Here is a 21,895-nt window from a genome sequence, read left to right on the forward strand (position 1 = left end):
TTTGGCCACCAAACAGCAACTGAAGCTGAGGGTGGCTAGACTTTTGCTGCTCCCACATGTCCAGGATGCCGCAGTGTCGATGGATGGGCCCTACAGCAGGCTGAGTCTGTATCTGAGTGTGTCTGTCCCATCCTCTTTCATCAGTCACTGCTGCTTAGTCACTTGCTTTTTGACAAATTTTGTTCCAAGTCACCTTCCAAAATCACAGCTCACTGTTAGCATTTGCTTTTGTGTGTCTCCCCAGACACTTTAACTGCTGGCACATAGGGATACCTTTTCAGAAAGTCCCATACTGATGTGTGTCTGTGTTGAGGTGTGTCATTGACATACTGGCACATGTAAGTAGGCAGCTGTGTGAGCAAAAGGCCGTTTTGGAGCCCACTGAGGAAATCCCCTGGTACCCGACTAATATATGCATTTGTATGCAAACAGATAAACACAGAAATGTTAGCCTTCCAATCCAAAAAATGTCATGGTTGCTGTTGTTTAGTAATCTTTGGTCCCTGTAGAAAAGACTGAACATACCTATTGTAGTTCCTCTTTGTCTCTTTTCTTCTGCTTTTCAGGAATTTCTCAGGATATGTGCATGAAAGCAAATCTGTTTTATTATATTATTGCTGTACAGTCTTCATTTGGTGTCCTGTGCCTCTCTGTCACATTTCTGTCCTTTCCAGGGCAGACAGTTGTGATGTCAGGTGCAAAGGATTTGGGCTGGAAAGTAGTCAGCTTGGGCAGATTAAGTGCTTCACAGACAAAAATCCTGGGTTTGGGGAAAGTAAAAATAGTATCAAGAAGTGTAAAGTCTTTAATCCTGAAACCTTATGTACAGGCAAAATTATTGGATCAGTGTAGGTAAAAGAGAAAATACATGTAGTGCTGAAAAAGAAGTTTTTCACTAGTTCCAAGAGGCATTAGATTGTTTTAGTTGCCTGCCTTGTGAGATCATTACAAGTTTATTGTCCTGGTGGTGGTTTGTTTTGTTCGTTTTAACTAAGCAGATGTCTTTTTATTGTCTGTTACCATGCAAAAGCTTTCCAAGCCAAGATACGGTAAGTGGCTGCTATAAGGTGTATGCAAACTGGTACCCATGGGCCTTTGCACAAACTCTGTAGTGTCTTTCCAATCTTGTGGTAATCATTCACCTAGAAAAACAAGTCTGAAAGCGAATATATCTGGCTTTAACAAACGGTTCTCTTGTCTTACAGAGAGAGGATACAAGCCATGGAGAAACAGATTGCCAGTTTAACTGGTCTTGTTCAGTCTGCGCTTTTTAAAGGGCCAAATACAAGTAATAGCAAAGATGCTTCTAGGTAAAAACAGAATTCATCTGTAATGATTTTAGTAATCAATCAACAAAAATAATATTTGAATGTAATAGTAAAAAAAAAAACCTGATTGCTCAATCATTTTTAAATATCTTTATCATCTCCATGAGAATGCTAGGCAGAGAGGAAGAATATGACAAATTATAGATGGAGATTAACTGCATTACTCTTCTTTGTGTTAAAAAGAATTAATGTAGCTACATCTCTATGCTTTCTACTGCTTGTACTCCATTCCTTGCTTAACTTGTATAAAGAGGTGATTTAAAAAAAAACAAACAACTGACTGGTGATATAAATTAAAAATATGTATGCTAGACAAGGCCATTTAATTTGCTGAATATAAACTTCAGTATAGTTTCAATGTTAGTAAGCTAAAATTATTATTCATCTTTTTATTACTTTAGTGAGAAGATGATGTTGAAAATTGTGTCCAGCAAGAGCAGCGTTGACACTGCAGGTAAGATAATTCACTTTTATTTTACAAATTATTCAGGTATATGAATAGCTCTAACATTACAACCATCACAGCTTATGGAAATGTCAAATTTATTTAAATTCCTGTAGCTGTACTGTCAAAACTGAAGTTTAAGTTCAGGATATGGGAGTCGATCACATCTTTAAGAGAGGAATTTCTGACAGGTTGAGATGGTATTTGGAATGAGTTTTACACCTGTGCTGAATGGTTTAAATGAGATGCAGAGCCTCTGCATATGGTGATTTTTCCAGTGACTCATCCCATCTATAGTATATATATCTGTCATTAATCTCAGATGAATCCAGACTGTGGTAGGAGACTAAATATTTCATTCTTTTTCTGGTCACCTGAACTTTTCTCTAGAGTCCTTCTGTCAGTAGGATGCTATAGATGTAATGGCACCAGGAAATTTAGTAGTCAGCAAGACATCACTTTTCCTAATTAAGCCCTATTGATCTGTTACTAATTATTAGAATTCACCTAAACTGTTCTGAGTTACCGATTGTGAAGCCAGTAAAAGCTGGTCTTATTTTAGCTTCCCACTTGGAGAGCTGTTAAGTGTTTAAAAGATGGAGTTAAGGCTGTTGTGAAAGAATATCTCCATGTGATTGAAGCTCTTTGTCTATGGGCTGTTGCTGGAGAGGTCTGCAGGGTGTTGGTGTGTTTATATGCCTCCTCTTCGCCCTTTGTCATTCACTGAATGCAAATAAAGGCAGTTTTCTACTTCCTGGTAGTGCTGTTCCCACAGGGAGGTCTGTGCTCTGGCAGGTAGTAAACCACACACATTTATTAGCAACCTATTATGCTCCTAACTAGCCTTTCTGTTGGAGCTGTTAGTTCACGTTCAGGGATTCCTGTTTATCTGGAATTGCATTATGTCCTCCTAACCGACAGAAATCAAACTAGACCTGGAAACTATCAAGCACATGCAAGAAAGAAAGTGCTAAAATCCTGGTACCGAAGCTTTGCTCCCAAAGCACTCTCTGGTCCGGTTCCAACTCTTCCCTTCCTGCTGGCCTCTGGATAGGGAGAACAATACTTAAGGCTTTGAAGAAATAAGATATAATTTCTCACTTTCAGACAATTTACTGAACAGTCTGTAATTTTTCAAAACAGCTGCAAAATGCTCCTAGACTTTCCCCTATTGCAGTGTCATTATAGGCTGAGAAGTTATGGTATTTCCCACTTGCACAGGCCTTGTCTCATATAAAGCACCTATGAAACCATCACAACCTGCACACACATTACCTTATGTTCCTCTTTGTAGTGCATCGCTGTTCAGCCTTTCCGCTTTCCCTGTGTTGGTACTAATCCAGACAAGTACTTTGCAGGGGTGTTGAGTTGGAGGTCCTGATCTAAGCTTTGAGTGGGAGTTTGGACCAGAAGGTGGGTATCCCTCTGGAAGTCCTCCCCAGCCCACCAGAATAGCTTGGTTCCTCTGACCAGCAGCCATTTCCTGCCACTGTCATTCCCAAATACTCCTCACTCATATCTTATCATATGACTGAACACATGTCCCTGAAATGGCAAAATTACATCTAACACCTGCATATCTAAGCATGGGAGGAAGGTGGAGGATGGGCAGTGTAATTTACTGTCAAAAGACCAGATCAGCATTTGTCACTTACTGACAGAAACATTGACTTTGTCGTATGGCTGTACCCATATCCAGCATGTGAGTAAGGATTCCAGCATTCAGACTGTGCCTTTCTCATCACTTCGGAGATGGGGATAGGGCAGTGGGACCAGCCGTGCAGCCAGAAGTCAGCAGGGATCCCGATCAGTGCTAGAAAGTAGCTATACAGTAACTGCATCCCTGAGTCCTGTCCTTCCAGCATGGCTCAGCCACAAAATTAAATTGTAGGAGGTAAGGGAAACAAGGTGTGATGACCCCAATACACTACAGTATTGTAACCCATAACAGCTGTTATTGAAAACTGGTGTATAATAGAATAGTCTTGTATAATGGAATATTTTGCCTTTGCACCTGCTTTTGAAATTGCGCATAACACAGCCTAATAATCAGTGCAGTCCCTCCTTACTTGAAAATTAGGATATCTGCCAGAATATGCTGCAGAATGTTTCTCCTTTTTGTAAATATGCTTGGGTTTAAATGTGCCAGCAGCATCTAGAAACACTTCTGCTGACCGCTGTTTTGTTCTTCAATTCAACCCTATCTTTATTAAGTATAGTCATTTAGCAGTTGACTCTCTTACTTTACAATTCCACTTGACAGCTGTGCACTGAGATACCAATTCTAGCAATTTCAAAGTCTGTTTGGAAGAAAAAGTGGTATAAAATGTTGATTGAGCAGTCCTTTCTAGAGCACTGGTAAGCAAAAACATGAATTGCTTCCCATCCTAAACAATAAAACATCTGTGCAAGATAATATTGGCTTATCAGTGTTGAACCAACGTTGTATCTTGTAGTATGTGTTCCAGTGATAGGAGACTTTCATGCAAAAAATAGCGAACCCGTTCCCTTGAGATGGGAAAGAACCCAAAATTTCTAAACTCTAGATAACTGTATATAGCAAGATTGTGAACACTCTGTTTGGTACGTAATATAAACCAAATTGTTGTATTTAACATGCTTTTGCTTTGCCAGTCTGTAGCAGCCTCAAATATTAAGAACCCTTGGAAAAAAAAAAAAAGCTTTTTCGCTGGGGAAAATGAGACTGTAATGACAATGCTTGTCTGCATTTCTTAAGTTTTATTGCTTTAGGCTCGGTTCTTTCATGGTGGGGTAGGGTTCAAAGAACAGCAACCCTCCACAGGCTGGTTATGTCTCTTCTACTAATGTTAGGAGAAATCCCATGACTGAATCCTTATAAAGATCTTCAGTTTATTGAACGCAAATGCCATCAAGGAACTCTTCACTTAGGAACAGCATGTGATTCTAAAACCAAACCATACTAGGAAGAGTCTCCCTGAGATTGCTAACAAATACCCTGAGAAATGCTCACATACTCTTTTCTGTCATATTTCTGTTCATCAAGTGGAGATTGATTGATAGACTAAATCCTGGATTCATTGATTGAATTGAGATCAGTGGTGTCATGGATTACTGAAAAAAGCAGTAGTTTTTTGCTAGTGGCTGCCTTGTTGGAAGAGGCAGGAAGACATTTTAGTATTTCCTGAAAAGGTAGCAGGGAGTGTGACTTTCTGTACTAACACCACAATACAAACCAAGAGAAAGATGGCAGCAGGGAGAAGAATTACAAACATAGGGCTCACATTTGATTCCTCACTCTTTGTGAACTGTCTTGTCATCTGTGTATGTCTATGTGCCTTTTTCGCATGACTGACTCCTGTTGTGATGACCTGTGAATTAAAACATTTTCTATATCTGCTTGCTCTCCTCCGATTCAAAGATAGATCATGCTAATCTTTGAACTCTGTCAGCATTTGCAGGTCAAACATGATTCTGAATTCATTCTGAATCAATGAGGAGAAGTTGCACAGTTATATATATATTTTATACACACACACACATATATATATTATATTTTATTCTTTTAAGGATGTTTAAGTATCTAGAAACTCACTTCTCCCTAAATGATGCTTGAAAATGTTGTGGCTCTTTAATAAGAAGATGAGTAATTTGTTAGGAAACATTGCTGGGTGTCTTCTGATGGCCTTTTCTCCCAGCCTGCTTAAAAATAAAATCTTAGCATTTTAGAAAAAAAAAATAAATCTGGAAAATGGAAGGAGAGGAGTGTCTTTGCAACCATAGCAAAGGTCAAGTGTCAGGGAGTAGAAGTTGTGTTCCTTACCTTCCTGAACAAACAGCAAATCTTTCTCTTTCCTGCACATCAGTTCTCTTTGTACTCTGAAAATGGCAGCTTACTTCATTAGCCTTTGTAAAAAAGGTTAAGATTTGTTTTTGTCCAGAGTACCGGGGAATTATGGAGGGGGTTTGCATTCAGGTCCCTTTACCTAGCTCCAGCAAGGGTTTATGTAAAAACCGCACAGCTAATGCTGTTCCTTTCCCGTTGATCTGTCTGGCCACACATCTAATCGCAAAGCTACAGCCTGGGATTATTTCCAAAAGTGAGCTACAGTCCCTAGATAAAGCAGCCCCTCGTTCAACTGCACTTTTATTCAGTTGTGATGAAAATATGTATGTCTGAGAAATCAGCTGCTGATCGTTACTGCTCACTCGGTGTCTCCTTGTGTTTCACACCCCCGGGCATCCCACCTCATGTTTGACAGGCTCTGAGCACACTCTGCAGCAGGGGCGCTGTGGCAGCTGAGAGTACCCAGTGGTGAGAAGAGGTGGCTGAGGCAGCTGTGGAGGAGGAGAGCTGCTTTGTAGAGAGTCAGAGACATTTATTGCTTACAGAAGCAGATTACAGTCCATCTACACTAAAAGGAAAGCAGGCAACCCCTTCCTGAGAAAATATGTGAATTGACTGGGTTCCAGCATGGGGGGAAAGACTGGCGGGGACTGATTCATGCCTTGGCTGCATCATCACAGGGTCGGGGGCTGAGGATTTGGAGCTTTTGCTTGAGGCAAAGAACAGCAGAAAGGTAGATGTGCTTTCAAAAATAGTCCAGATTTGTGGCTAGGGATCAGAACTCTTGGAGGCTTATCCACATTTTTCAGACTCTCTGGTGGTTTCTGTCTGTAAAGTTTATGAACTAAATACAATTTTCTTAAAAAAAAAAAAAAAAGAAAAAATAGTGCACGTGGGAGAGAAATAGATGCTTGACTGTAGGAAAAACTGCAGTGTACATGTAGACAGATAAGTATTAGCATATATTAGACTGAAGCATGGAGTGGGTATATAATGGCAGTGAACAAGGACTGTTTATTTCTTGAGTGTTGCTTTCTGTTAAGCAGCTCTTTGAAAGTCAAGAGAGCATTGAATCATACTGGAGTATAGCAAAAATGTGCAGCAGCTTGCTCAGCAGTGTAGTGAAAAGTGCTGTTGTTGAAGCACTAAGCAGATTTAGCTGGACCATTAGAGAAGGTATAGCCTTACAACATCCTGCACCAGGCTAGAACAGCTTTTTGTCTGAGCATGTCTCCAGAAGCTGATGGCATAGCACACCACAGGTAGCACAGAGCCAGCCAGAGGAGCCTGTGCTTTCACTGGCAGGAGCTGCAAATGTAGGTAAAGCCAGAAACATGATTCTTAAAAAACTTCTAGCCTATTTTTAAATAAATATAGTCTGGTGTAATTTCCATCCTTTAAGAATGCTTCCCTCAGATGAATTTTGCAAAGGCTGTGTTTGAGGTATCCACTGCTGTTGGCCAAGGGATAACAGTGTGTTCTACTGAGCTCTACTCACTCGGGCACATTTGGAGACTTTAATGGTTGAAAAGACTACTAGGGATGAGAACATGGGATAGAACTTCCCACTCTTGTATTCATACTCATTTCGATCAGAAGATGTGTCATGCACTTTAGTGTACTGAAAATTTGCCTTTAACAGGCAAAGAAAAGCTCACAACACTAGTTTTTGTTTGATTTTATTGAACTTGATAGAATGTATTATTTTGGGAACAAACGATGACCAAAATCCCTGTGAAGATCCATTGATGAGCTGTTTTCTGTTTCCTTCAATTTTTTGTTTTATTCGTAGAGAAGGAAGAAATTGAAGTAGGGAATGACCTAATAATAGAGTGGAATAGTGGAATTATTTAGGTTAGAAAAGACCTTTCAGATCACCAAGTCCAACCATTAACCTAACACTGCCAAGTTCACTACTAAGCCAGGTCCCTAAGCACCACATCTACACATCTTTTAAGTACCTTCAGGAATGGTGACTCAACCACTTCCCTGGGCAGCCTCTTCCAATGCTTGATAACCCTTTTGGTGAAGAGAGTTTTTCTAATATTAAATTTGAACCTCCCCTGGTGCAAGTTGAGGCCATTTCCTTTTGTCCTATCACTTGTTACCTGGGAGAAGAGACCGACCCCAACCTCCTTTCAGGTAGCTATAGAGAGTGATAAGGACCTTGAACCTTCTTTTCTCCAGGCTGAACAACCCCAGCTCCCTCAGGCACTTCTCATAAGAATTGTGCTCCATACCCTTTACGAGCTTCATTGCCCTTCTCTGAATGTGCTCCAGCACCTCAATGTCCTTCTTGTGCTGGACTTAAAAAATGAAGTGTCCTACTGACAGTGTGCCATTTTGTCTGCTGGCAGTTGGGAGGGGAGTGGTGGGGAGGGACACATTAGAAAAAAAATTTGAAGAATATGGGTGTGTAAGTGCAAATTGAGAGAGGAAGCTGTTACATGACTATTAGCTGATGAATTGGAATATGCTGGTATCTGTATACAAAGTTTCTTCCCAAGTACTTGAGACTGAAAAGAGCAAGCTTGATATTAATGCTGTTTAGAGGAAAAGCATACTTTAACAGAGAAAGTGTTGTGAGGACACTGATGGTTTTTTTCAGAGTGTGGCTCAGCTCACTTCCTTGTGTTATGCTGTACTCCTTTCTGACAAACTAAAAGGGAGTGGGTGGATGCAACACAGCTGGAGAGCCTCTGCCACACCTTCATTTTAATTCTCTGTTTTTATATGGCCACTGTTGGAGACACCTGCTAGAAATAATGCAGTTGTCCCTTAAGCAGTGAAGCAACATTTTCTATAGAAGCCTTTTCTCCACATTTGACAGCTCGACTGAATCTCTTTCCTGTGATGATTAAGCAACAAATATGCAGTTCAAGAGTCCTATAAATTTGCATCAGCTCGGTCTCAGATGTCTCCTGGGAGGCTAATCCCGAAGTGACTTGCAGCACCAATTTGATTTTCTGCTGTTTTGTGTAATCTGCAGTTGTATTTTATTATCCTATCTCCACTATAGGTAGAAAGCAGTCTTGGGGTAATGCAATGCTCTGATACAACTGAAGTTCGAGCAGACATATGCTCTGATATTGTACAGACTTCCCTCAAAATATATTGGATAAGGAGATGCCAGCCCCCTGTCAGTACTGAGCATTGGCATCTGTCGTTTCCTTGTCCATCTGTGTGAAATATGTGTGGATTCAGTGGGCAGAGGAAGGATCATGTTTGCGTGTTCTCTGCACGAGCTCAGCCTGTACTGCTGCTTATTTCAGGTGTTTCTAACATGTCTGGGGGGAAGAATGCACTGGCAACTGTGGAGTCAGCTGTCGTCCATCACCCTGCTGGAGCCCTATCAATGCAAGTCAGCCTGCATGGTATGAAACGCAACGTGTCAGACCTGCGGCTGCAGCTGCATCAGATGAAGCAGCTACAGGTATGCTTATCTGGGTAATGCTGGGAAAAAAGGTGGGTTGTCAGCAAATGCCTTTTTCCTCTCTCCTTCCCTCCCTCCCTCCCTGTCTCTCATTTTCTCTGTCTTTTACTTTTTGTATAAGTGATTCTCAGTAGCAGAGTTGTAGCAAAGAGCAGACCCAGGTAATGAAGACACAAAAAGTTCTAGCTTGAGTAGAAGTATGGGTATTAGCTCAGTTAAACTACTGCTGCTTGGATATTGAGAAAAAAAAATTAATTTCTAGCTTTGTTTGATGACTCTGGACATTAAAGCACTATTTATATTACAGTAATATCAAATCTGTGATTACAGTTTGGACCCTGCTATGCTATGTGCTGTATAAACATGTTGGAAGAGCCATGTTCCTGCTTCATACTGTTTACAGTTGAGACAGTTTTAAAATTCCTGAATAAACAACTTTGATGTCAGGAAACCCAAATGTAGCTGAGGATCAGTAGACATGCATTAAGCCAGAGCTTGAGTCCTGTATTTACAGAATCCAGAAGAATAGCCAACTTGAACAGTAAGGAAAAAAGATATTTCAAAAGTTGCTGCTGTTTGTTGTGCCCTGCTTACATTCACATTTTAGCAGTACCTTCCTAATACACATCAACACCTCAAAACCTGCAAGAAACTATATGGGCATTGAAGAGTTAACAAAAATACTACGTTGGCACGTACAGTCCTGCTGCATATATAAATATACGATGTTCATCTCAGACACTGTGAAAATAAGCATATGCAACTGTACAGGTCTTCAGCTCTTCACTTAATTGGAAACTGAAGAGCACTGTGTCTTGTCCCAGAACATGGAAAAGGAGCCAGAGCACTTTCTTGTAAGACAAAGTGGACTTCAATACTCTGCCAGTCCTCCTTGCCCAGAAAGTGACATCACATGTTTGGTATTGTAAGGCTGCAGCTACTGCTTTTACAGCCAAGGTGGTTCTGAATGGTACTGTGTCAATCATGTTTGATTTGCTGATTAATTCAGAAGAAAATGATAATACAGATCAGAATTCAGAGGATGTTTTGCTTTCACCTCCTTATCTAAAGGAGATTGAATTATGAACCAGTCATAGAGCAAGGGAGCAAAAGGCTGAGGTAAGCATCAGGATAGGAAAATGTGGCTGACTAAAGATGCTGTGACAAGGTCCTGTGCTCAGTTTGCTGAGAATGAAGAGATGACAGAAGGTGTTTGGAGCAAAGAGTTGTGTCGACCAGGTGACTTCTGCCTGTCATAAGCTCCCATGCATTTAAACTTTCAGTTTAGGATTAGTATGTTCCTATAGCAAATGTATCTTGCAAAAACTATTTTCAGCAGTGCTGCCTAGGTGCCAGCCACCATGTTCCCCATCTAATTTGAAGACACTGGTCTTGAATTAGTGCCAAGGATCTCTGCTCTGGCACATTATGTGTATGTGCATATTCTTCCACATTTGTGCCGCAAACCGCTGCAGCCCCTCTGTCCTTCTGCAGCCCCATGTGCCAAATGCAGCTCTTGGCAAATGCCTGTGGTCTGGCCACCAGCTGTGCTTACCATGTGGCCTTGTAAAGTGGGCTGGAGCCTGAAGTGCTGTGCTGGAGGCAGTGAGCACATCGTTCTCACAGGGCCTGCTCACCAAGGAGGTGGCATTTCCCCAGCTGCGCTTTGTCCCCATGGCCCTGCCCAGGGCAGAAGCCTTGCTTTTGATCAGCTATAGCAGTGTGGCACACAGGAGTGAAAAAACTCATACCATCTGCACAAATCAGTGCTGCCAAGGAAGTCTTGAGAAGGGAAAAAAGACATATCCCGAGTGTGTTCATTAACTCTGGCTTGCTTCCCTTAATTCAGAAATTATAGAAACTTGGTGCATTGAACTAGCAGGAAGTTGAGAAATTTGTGATAGTCACATGGAAGAATGTGTAGCTCAAGGGAAGTTTTGGCATGTTACACATGAATTATATTCATGAGAGTGAGTTTTCGTCATGGCTTTCCTGAATTATGTTGAAAAAGAGCTCACAGTTGATAGGGAAGCAAGTAAAACAGATAGTGTTGAAATATCACATTTCTAATGAAATATTTCGTGCTATGTTTTTTCAAAAATTATTATAAATAAAAGAGAAAAAGTATTTTTCTGTTTACCTAGATAGTTTGCATTGTATGTTTGACAGTACTTCATATTTTTCACTTTCACTGTTTCTCCTGGGTTGGCAGTCGGTTCGTTCCCGTTTGTGTGAATTTTTCATACAGTGACACACTAGAAGAAACACCAAAAAAAAAAGAAAAAGATGATTGCACAGGCACAAAAGTTGGCAGGATAACTAAGAAACAGGAACAGGACACAAAACTATATTTAATACTGTCTATTGTTCTATATTCAATTGATGTTATCACCGTAAGTTTCTATTAATTTTCTTTATAGGATCAGAGAAACACATGATGGAAAAGACCCATTGATTCCTGTAGCCTTTGTCTGTGCCAGCAAAATCTTCTTTTTAAACCTTATCCAGTAGCAGTTGATCCAGATGTATTGATTCACACACCAGTTAAATATATGTTACCAGATGCAAACAGAAAGTTAAGACTCAGTCTGTGGTTGGATGTTAAACAGAGATTCTTGACATAAAGACATTTGCCTCATGGCTCTTGCTAGAAGTTAGATACTCTCCTTGCTACTCCACTTGCTTCTTCCTTAATCACTCTGATTCTCAGAGACATTCAAGAAAGACTAGTTCCATGCTTCTGTGGAGTTTTCCTCATTGCCAGAGGTAGGCTGTAACCCAGCCTGTGTCCTGGATAAATGTGTTGTTGGTAAGATTTGGAGCCCATGATGATTTTAGTGGGGTTGTTCATTCTGCAGTCACAGACAATGAGAACTCTTAGTAGTAGGTTTAAACCAAGCCTCAAAGTACATGTACATGGTATATGTCATTAGGTTATATGTACATGAGCCTCTACATAATTGAATTTTTTTTGTCTACTCCTTATTTTCTTTAGTTGAAAACATTTTAAGGGAGCACAGATATGATTAAGGATCAGCATTAGGAATGTGTATGCATGCATGCTTTTCCTTTACCCAGTGCATTGTTTGCAGGGAAGTGAGTGCTGAAGAAAGGACAGAAAAAGTAATAACAACATTGTCTGTATATGTGGTATATGACCATATAAGGTGGTATATGATACTCAGTCTCACAAGTGTAGCTTTGAATTAGAAATTCAAATATATTTTAAGCTGCATTATAGAACTGGAGTTTAATCAGTGTATGGTAACAAACTTCAGGAACTAGGTTCTGCAGAGGTCCTGAGCTGCAGGTAGTCAGGTCCTATTTGTGGCTGTGCACTGTAGTGCATGGGGAGGTGAGTGGCCCAGAAGCCTCTCCCAGAAGGGCCTGGGAGGCTTCCACTGGACAAGTCACGCTTGTCTCCTAATGAGGAGCAGGGCCATGTCTCATAGATAATAATAATTGGTTCAAAGTGAACTGAACTGGTTATCAGATTATTCTTGAAGTGGGTGCCAGAGGCAGTGCTGGAGTACTTGTGTGAGGGCAGTGACAAATAATGGCTGGAGCAGTAGCTGAAGAAGAGGGACAAGGTAGGTACTGGAGAGATTAGTGAGGCTGGGAGTGAGAGCCAAGGGTAATGAATGTAGGAGAGGATGCTAGAATACTAGAAAAGCATGTTAAATTTCTTTCTGTTTGATTGCTGCTTGCAGTTGTAAGTCAAGTTAACTCTAATTAGCAAGAAATTGCCATTTGGTGGTGACAGGAAAGCCTGCATTGCATTTCCTTACTTTTGGGCACTTGCCCTTGGAACTTGAGTACAGTTTTAACAAAGTTTCTTTTCAAGTATGAATGTCTAAGATTGTTTATTTGGCTTGCTCTTGAGCAAGCTTAAAGTACAAAAAGTTCTACTCTGTGGAACCAGAATAACTCTCGCAGATCCATAAATTTCTTCTACTTGAGACGGCGAAGTAAATGGCAGAGGTGGTCAGAGGGACAAATGGGGTATGCAGTTAGCCAGGGCATCTCAGGTCTGATACCTGCTGGAAGAAGAAAGGTAAGAATCAAGTTCAGTTCCAGAACATGGAGGTAGATGTGCTGTAATGGCCAGAGACTGCCTTCTGAGCCACAGCTCTTCCCCTCTGCTTCTGCTTGCTCTGCCTCATGCTGTCCTATGGCTGGAGACTCGGCCACAATTGCTCCTCTTCCCTGGTTCTTTTGCCTCTCTGTACCTGTATGTTTTTCTCCTTTCTTGTTATCTGTCCCATTTTCCTAAGCACGAGCAAACCCAGGTTTTCTGTAACTAGCCAAGTATTGCATGGATTTTTGTAGAAATGGCAAAACCGTCTTTCATACCAAGATGAGTAATTTCCCAGACTTCAGGGCCTCACTCCAAACATTGAAGTTTGGGAGTCCTCAACATACAAGCTTCTTTGAAATATTACTGCGTTACTTTTTTATTCCGTAATCTCGTTATGAGAAATGGATGAACATTTATGACTGAAACTTCCTGGTACTGTTCAAGGTTTTTATAAATGAAGATGACAAGCACCTTAGCTGTAGGCATCACCACAATAAATATAGATCCCCTACATGCCCCCATAATAGGAAAAAATATGTGCTTGCCCATTTCACAACCTCACACGCTCACACATACTCAGTTTCACTCTTACTGGAAGTCACTGTTACCAGCGGAGGAACATTGAGGACTTAAATTCTAGACACCTGAGACTTAAGTCTAACTTTGTTACTGACCTTCTCACTGATCTCGGATCGGTTGTTTCTCATATCCTAAATCACTTCCCTGTGTCAAATTTCCCCACTTTTTAAAGAGCTGTGAATAAACTGTGTGACTGAAGTGTTACACGCTCATTCACTCATTTATTCATTCATTTAGGTTTTCCTACTTGAAAATATAACATGATGAAAGAGGTGTGTGTCTCAGAGAGTTTTGCTGGCCTTGCAGTATGAGGTTTTAATTTATCAAATCCAAACATTAATCCCATAATGGGGAAAAACACACACATTCACTTTAAAATTGTCTTTAAAATAATCCAGATAATGTTTATATATTTGTGCTGTTCAAATGTTTTTCAGCTTCCTTTTTTCCCTAACTGCTAACACTTATCTTCAGCTGAGTTTTGGGCTAACACCTCCTGCTTGTCACAGCTCAGATCACCCTCTACACACACCTGCAGTGAGGTGTTACCCTTCCTCTCATCACAGTTGTGTCACTGGAGGAAAGAATCAAGCATAGGGACTGAAGAGTTGGGAGGGTAAGGTTGAGTTTGCTCCTCTCATGCCCATACTGGTTGGAAAGAACTGCCTCAGCAAAGGCCTTTTTTTCTCTGATTCTTGTGAATTCTCTTAAATCAAGTTAAAAAGAAGTCTTCCTGCATTATACAGTCTTGTAGGTAACCCATTTTTGTGGTTCTTCCTATTAGGTCTTGGTTTTACTTTGTGTGTTAAATGTGGTTTGGCTGTTAAGCCTGAATGTTTAGAAGACAGCTGACAGTTAAGTGCTAGTTTTAAAACTGGAATTTTGTCCCCCAATTGACACAGGTGTTTTTAAAATCTCACAGTATGAGATGGCTGCTGTGCTAACAGAGTTGAGTTCATGTTGCCTGTATCCTAAAACTGTGACTAAGTGGAGTCCTGCTTATCACTTCGAATCTTTTGATTTGCATAAAAGACTGAAACAGGTTTGGTTTGTGTGAGCATGGGGCATAGCTGCTCTAGGGCTACCCACAGAAGAGTACAGTCTAGTTTGCTTTCTTAGCTGTGTTTTGCTCTGTAAGCTTAATGTCAGCAAGAAAATTAATGCTTTAGTTACTTAACATCAGGCTAAGACAAGTAAGAAGGTGTGACCCTTGCAGTGCTCAGAAAATTACCATATTATAAAAGAGGGTTTTTTTGGTGGGTAAAGAAGGTTTTGCGTATTGCAGATGAGCTGTATGTCTGTACCAAATTACACTGTGTGGCACAGTCCTTCCTCTGCCACTTGAGAGACTGAAAATTTCCATTCTGAAAACAGCAGTGCATTCCAGCCATGACATTAATGTGTGGGATTATCCACTAGGCACGTATGGGCAGCGTGATGCATAAGCTTATGAGATACATGCAAAGTGGAAGTCAAGCTTCCGGCATTCTCGTGAGGCGTAATTAATTCTCGATTCATATGGAACCAAGCATAATAAAGGGGCCACAATCCTTGCAGAAGTTGTCACTGAAGGTGACAAACTGATCCCAACATCTTTTGTTCATCACCTTGCAGCTGGAAGTTAGATATATGTGGAATACATAGAATAATATTTATAGATAGGTACAGTTAAAAAGGGAAAGAAGAAAGTAAAAACATTTGCTCACTGTAGGCTGTGTTTATCCCAACCTTCTGAGCTCTGAAATGTATTCGTTTGCCAGGGATGTCAGTCAAGCAGGAAAAATTGAAGTTGATTTCTTTTGTGCAACAGCTGCAGAACCAGGAGATGCTGAGGGCAATGGTGAAGAAAGCAGAGCTGGAGATCAATGGCAAAATGATTGAAACAGTGAAGAGGCTTGAAGATCCTGTGCAGCGACAGCGCAACCTGGTGGAACAAGAAAGGCAGAAATACCTCAACGAGGAAGAAAAGATTGTAAAGAAGTTATGGTGGGTTGAGAAACCTCTTAAAATTTATGGCTTTTGCCTGGCTTTTTCTTCCACAAAGTGGTAGCTTTCACCACTATTTACAGTGAAACTGCACCTGTATGTTCTCTTTTAGCTGTGTTTCCTTGCTGTGTATCACATTGGCTGTAAAACTGTGTCGCTGGTCCTGACTGGGAGTCTGTCTTTGCACAGCCCACTGGGAAAGTCCCACCAGTACAAAGAGTTTCAACCTCTTCAGAAGTCCCCTGCAAAGGGACAGATGACTGATGACTATAAGGGGCATGACCACCTTTGTATTCTGAAAGCCTCCTTCTTCTCTAGCTCTACCCTTCAGCTTTATGTATTATGCTTTAGGGAAGGAGGGAGGAATTTCCTCAAGAACAAATGGATGCAAAGGAAGGTAATGAGTTTGGCTTCAAGTACGAAAATCATATTTCAATAGTAAATGCTTTGGATATTGCATGGGAGAGGTAGGGGAAGCTCATAAATAGAGGATTGAAGTTTAATTGCAGTCAGCAATGCCAGTCTTTGTCTAAAATGTACTCATTGGAATTTCCATACACTTAACTGCAGATAAAAATGTTTTCCTTTTGATGGTTGCTGTGTAAAGGCCCTTTGTAAGACTCTTTTTTTTTTTTCCCAAAAAAACTTTGGCCTACCAAGACTGGTGGAATCAAGTTGTTTGCTTTAGTCTCTGTTCAGAGTCAGCAGGAGGCAAGATGAAGCTGAAATCAATAAACAATTTAGCTAGTTCTAACACTTACATTTGTAAGATGTTACATAACTAATTATTTCTCATTATTGCATTTATTTCACACCTGAAGAATTGCTGCATAATAGAGAAAAACTTTCTAGTCAGTTTGTCAATGGAAATTATGATTGAAGAGCCATAAAGTACAGTTATTGACAGCTGAGGAGAGTAAATCTTTCCTGTTGATCAATGTGTTGTCAGACCAATACAATTTGTCATAAAAAAGGTGCATATGTAAAGACAAGGTAGAGTGTTACTAAGGGAGAGTATGGTTCCTGTGAAGAAAAGTTGAATGTGCAGTAGCAGTCCATGCTACAGTATATAATCTTCTCAGCTGATTTGTAGTCTTAAATAACATTGTGTTGTAGTTTTAAGTAATTACCCTCCTATTCCTCTCTTTATTCCTGTGTACCTCATTGCCTAGTTCTTAGATAGTTTATTCTCTGTGGAAAGAACAATTTATGTGCTGGCTGTTTATCGCATTGCCTCATAAAATGGACACTGAGTGAAGTCAAGTGCCAGTGGCATTCGCTGTTACAGCTGTTCTTTCAGGATATGACTTTGATTGCAATATGGTTCTGTTTCATCAGGTTTTGGAATGTTTCCTGTTTATAGAGTTTCTGCTGCTTCTATGCTACTTCATTTGTTAAAGTTACAGGGAAATGTCATAAATCATTCAAAAGTTAGTTCACCCCCTTTAGAGACATACTAGAAACAAACATTAATTTGCTTACAGTTATTTTTCATCAGTTGTATCCAATGAGATTCCTTTGTCATGTATTTGCTCGTTTGCAGGATCAGAGCCCAAAAGAAAAGCACATCTGACAACAATGCTTTAATTTCAACAGCTGATGGCTGTTAATAATGAGGAGCATACAGCACAAAATTACACATCAAACGTCGCTGGCAATATTGAGAAAAAGGCCAATATTCTACGTAGGCACTTACCATTAAGCTGATCCCAGTGCAGATGTATAAACAAATGCAAAGCAAAAGGGCAAAAAAATTGTCATTTCTTAGTATTTCAGTTGTTGCCCTGTTGACCTTTCCTAAATCATAGGACTAAATTAGTATACTGTCTTCATGCAACACACCAAAGCTTAAGGATTTCTGCAACACTTACTACTACTCTGAGGTGGTAAATCTCAGCTTAAAAAGTTCTCCTTTCTGCAATTCTGAAGATTATTGCTTGAGCAGGGAGGTTGGACCAGATAACCAACTGTGGTCCCTTCCAACTGTAACCATTCTGCAATTCTCTGAAATAAAAATACTGGCAGTTTCATGTTGTAAACAACAGAAATATTGGTCTACATTTCAGAGAAAGCTTTCTGTGTAGCAGCTATTCATGATGGTGCCTACAGAAGTGTGCCCATGTGTGTCACAGCTGTAGCAGCATTACAATTCAGAGATATCTGATGAAATCTGTTAAACATAGTGTTCATGCACACTTGTAACACTGGGAAATACACACTTGGAATTAACTGTGTAGGTTTTTTCTATCTTATCTTTTGATTAAGCATTAGAGATGTCGTATATCACACTTGTAGATACTCGATTTAAAACTTACCAGACAAAGGACAAATTATGATGCTATGACACATTGACTGATGAAGCATTTATGTCATGACAAGCATGTTACAGATGTGATTACTGTATGTTGTAGATTATTTTAAGCACTTTATTAGAAGTGGTTTATAAGTACAGTATTTAAATCATGGCCACATCCAATCTGTCTAATGGATTATGATGCAGAGTAACCTACAATTTATACTTTGTAAGGAAAAGTGTCAGATTTTTTTATGTGAGAATAACCGTGCTGAATGAAAACAAAACTTCATTTAGCAATTTTGGAGAGCTACTCACACCAGATATTTGGGAAAGGGTAGAACATGTCAAAGTTCACAGAGCACACCTTGCTTTTAATGACTTGTAGTTAAGGGATCTGTGTAACCTGCTCTAGGTGACCCTGCCTTGGCAGAGGGTTTGTACTGGATGATCTCCACAGGTCCCTTCCAACCCTCAGAATTCTGTGATTCTGTGATTTTCCAAGTCAGAGACAGTATCTTCCTATGCAAAAGAGCTCTGTGTGGATTGCTTACTTTTCATGGACTTATGAATTTTTTAAAATTTTTGTAAACTTTGTTGTGTACAGCATCTAGGTGCAGTGAATTCTACAGAGTAATCCTTTTTTTGGTATAAAGGATCTTTTTTTGTTTGTTTTTGAATCTTTCATCTGTCAATCAATCCCCAAACTCTTAAATCATGCACAGCAGAATATTCACCCTCGCCATGCTAGTCATGATGTTATAGACCCCCCCCTCCCTTTCCACTCCCTTTTCCCCCAGTCATGCCTTTTGGCACGAGTGACATGGGAATGGGGAGACAGGAGAGCCCTGAAAGAGCTGTATCAGATGCAGGCACACCTTGACTTTGTGCAGTGGTGAGGTGTGACCTTCCTGTCCTCGTATTCCACATGAGCTTTACGTTAAAAATCCAACATCTGACAATGAATGATTATCAGTTCAAAGTTCATTACTGTGTATAAAACCTAAAGGTTTTGGGAGATTATTGGTTTTAGGTAGGGTTCATTTTGGTTTTATTTTTCCTTTCCTCATGAGTATTACTTTCCATTTACTAGGAGTTAATCTTTGGTGTTTTCCTGGTCAGTTAGTATCAGATGGTCTATCTGGAGTCCTCTGCAGTCACCTTTTATTTTCATTACCCTGAATAATATAATAGTCTTTTAAGATTTTTTAAAATTATAATATGTTGAAAAGCATCAGCCCTCGCAGTGATCTCTATGGAACCCACCAGCAAAGTACATTCATTGAGTAAGCTGTTCATTAATCTCTTCTCTTTACTTCCAGTACTTTATCCATGAGAGAGTTTCCTCTCTTGTCCCATGGCAACTTTGCATTCTTGAAAGCTTTTGCTCAAATACGTTGCTGAAAGCCTTTTGGACTATAGCTTGTCCCCATGCTTTTGTTGTTACTTTGTGGATTTTTGAGACTTACCTTCTTTTTACACAAACCACATTAATTCCTATCTTTCATAGCATATTTGTCTATTGTTCCATTAATTTTTTATTGTTCATTCTTTATTTTGATATCTATCAATTACACCAGTCTAAGTGTCAGTCTCACCAGAGTACAGTTCCCTCGAAAGCACCATCCCGTTTTAAAACATTTGCTTCATCTATTCTGCTTTCCACTGATCTAGTGCCAAAGCAATTTTAATCAAGAAGTTAGATGTTTAACATTAATAGTTCAACTGTTTCAATCTCGAGTTGCTGTTGAACTCCAGGACAAATACCATCTGGTCTGGGTGATTTGTTACTATTAATTTTGTCAGTTTGTTTTGTAACCTGCTCTATTGATACTGCAATCTGAGGCAGATCCTCTGATGCTTTTTTTGCCTAGAGAAAGATCTCAGCATAGGAGTTTGTCTTGGCTCCCCTGCATAGAACATAGATGCAGAAAAAATAATTTCTTTTACATTAGCTTTCTAAAACTGCATTAATGTGCATGTCTTAATTTGCTCAGGTCAGTCTATAAAGCGAAGCTGTTTCCCTAGTTACAGAAAAGAAATGCTGGAGACTGCTGGATCTGTTTCAGACTTTGGGTCCTGAGGGATGAAGTTTCTTTTCCCTTGCAGTTAGCAACACAAAGCAGTGTAATATGGTATCCCCTGTGTAATTTCAGGACCTGTTGTCTTGTTTGATATTATCACTGTATGGAATCAAAGGAGTTTATGATGACCCTTCCATTTCTGCTCAAAGAACAAAGGAGATGGTGAGCCACTATCAGCTACCTGGAAGTCTTTTTTTTTTATCCCCCTGTTTCCAACAAGCATAAACCAGCCAAAACATTGTAATATTGCTCTGTGTTTTCCTTTCTCTTCTTTCCACACATGAACAATTCTAAGCTTCTTTCTTTATCTTTTTGTTGTGTGGTGGATGGGAATATCTGAGAAGCTGCTTTTCCAGTGCCGATCTAGGAGGATACCCCATGATTCCCAGAGCAGCACTGCCTAGCCCAAATGCCACTATCAGGGCATTAAGGCTAGAGAGGATGTATGACTAAGCATTGTTCTGCAGAGCAGGAGCCTTTGCATTGTAGTGAGTGACAGAAAGCCAGATTCTTTTTCCAGCTTCTTCCTAGTGTCTGTTCCTTTTATTGCAAAGGCAGACAGACACAGCAGATATCTGCATTATTGCAGCCTCTTCCACTGGAAAAATAGCCTTAGAAACGTTCCCTTGCTGCCATCGTGTGGTCCAGAGGATTGTTTCCTGCCAGTCTGCTTGTGCTAGTGGAATCAGCACTCTCCCAGCTTTCTCAAGGCAGTCTCTGGGAGAAGTGGTCTTAAAGTGGGAACAGGATCATTTACCTTCTCTTGTTTGTGATCTGTTCAGAAGCAACTTATGATTCTTAATTCAAAATTATTTTATAGTTTCTAAAGTTAGTCTTTCGATTGAAATTAACTCTTTGCTCTGTGCACTTACTGTTCAGATCCTGATTCTACTTCTGTTTCTCTGTGTATCAGAAGTACTATTGTAATTTCATGTATTGTTCCATGTGACTGTGCTCCCAGTTTAAATTGACCTACATGTGGAGTAGTGCTGTAAGGAATTTTCTCCTTTTTATCCCATTACTGGCCACCTACTTTTCTTCCCCATGTCACTGAGATGGGTCTGGGAAAATGGCTGGTTTTCTGTGGCAGTGCTGGCGCAAGGGAAATATGTGGAAATGCAAGACTTGCAGTTGGTGCAGGGGGCAGGCTTCTCCTACCCCTTTTCAGGCAATCAGCTCATTCCTTGCTTCTCTTACAGCAATTGCAAACCCAATACCCGAGTGGATGTGAAAAATGAGGCCCAAGGTTAGGTTAAAACGATTAGCCAATTTGTCAACTCAGAGTTTCCTTTGCATTGTTTTTAACATGCAATTAAACTGCTTCCTAGAATATTCCTGGTATTTTAATAGAGGTGAATTTCTCTTAGAATATTCAAAAGATAATCTTTTTGAGGTATTTGCATGGGTGTTTGTCTAGTTGCACATCATGCATCTCAGGGAGTTTTTGTTGAGAAAATTTTAAATATCTGTGTGGAAACTCCAGTTGTTTCAACCTTGAATGGAAAGAAGTGGCTCCCCCTCAAGCGAAAGCAGAGTTTTTGTGTCTGAAGGATTGCAAAATTTTATGTGAAGTATGGAAGCACGGGGAAAAATATTGGAAAAGGTGATGAGGGAGCACCGGATGGAGCTGGAGGAAGCATAGCATGGCAATGGATGGAAAAAACATCTGAAGTGACTCAATCTTAAATGGAGGTGCTGAGCGAGAGCTGCACACAATGCACACTTGCTGTTTCAGTCAGGCTATTCATAGAAACAGGATCCTGTATCCTGTCTACCCGGACCTGGCAGATAAACAAGGTTGCACAAAGGGGCCTTTGGTGCCAGGTTTTGAGTCGTTGCTCAA

At 40.2% G+C, this 21,895-nt stretch overlaps 1 protein-coding gene across 6 annotated transcripts in view; it reads left to right on the forward strand.

Moving 5' to 3' along the window:
* The window catches only part of KIAA1217 (KIAA1217 ortholog), a 233,054-nt gene that overhangs the window by 191,236 nt on the left and 19,923 nt on the right, over positions 1-21,895 (forward strand). For 3 of the 6 annotated variants that reach the window (XM_027751716.2, XM_039380160.1, XM_027751734.2), the window contains exons 7-10: positions 1,206-1,310; positions 1,730-1,782; positions 8,872-9,032; positions 15,500-15,675. In XM_027751716.2, coding sequence (XP_027607517.2) covers positions 1,206-1,310; positions 1,730-1,782; positions 8,872-9,032; positions 15,500-15,675 — 495 coding nt within the window. The remainder of the gene's footprint in view (positions 1-1,205; positions 1,311-1,729; positions 1,783-8,871; positions 9,033-15,499; positions 15,676-21,895) is intronic. The other 3 variants (XM_027751733.2, XM_039380161.1, XM_027751735.2) reach the window with 1 other exon arrangement.

Source organism: Pipra filicauda, unplaced genomic scaffold, assembly GCF_003945595.2.
Source record: "Pipra filicauda isolate LSUMZ 115617 unplaced genomic scaffold, ASM394559v2 scaffold187_size1440530_pilon, whole genome shotgun sequence".
Lineage (NCBI taxonomy): Eukaryota > Metazoa > Chordata > Aves > Passeriformes > Pipridae > Pipra > Pipra filicauda.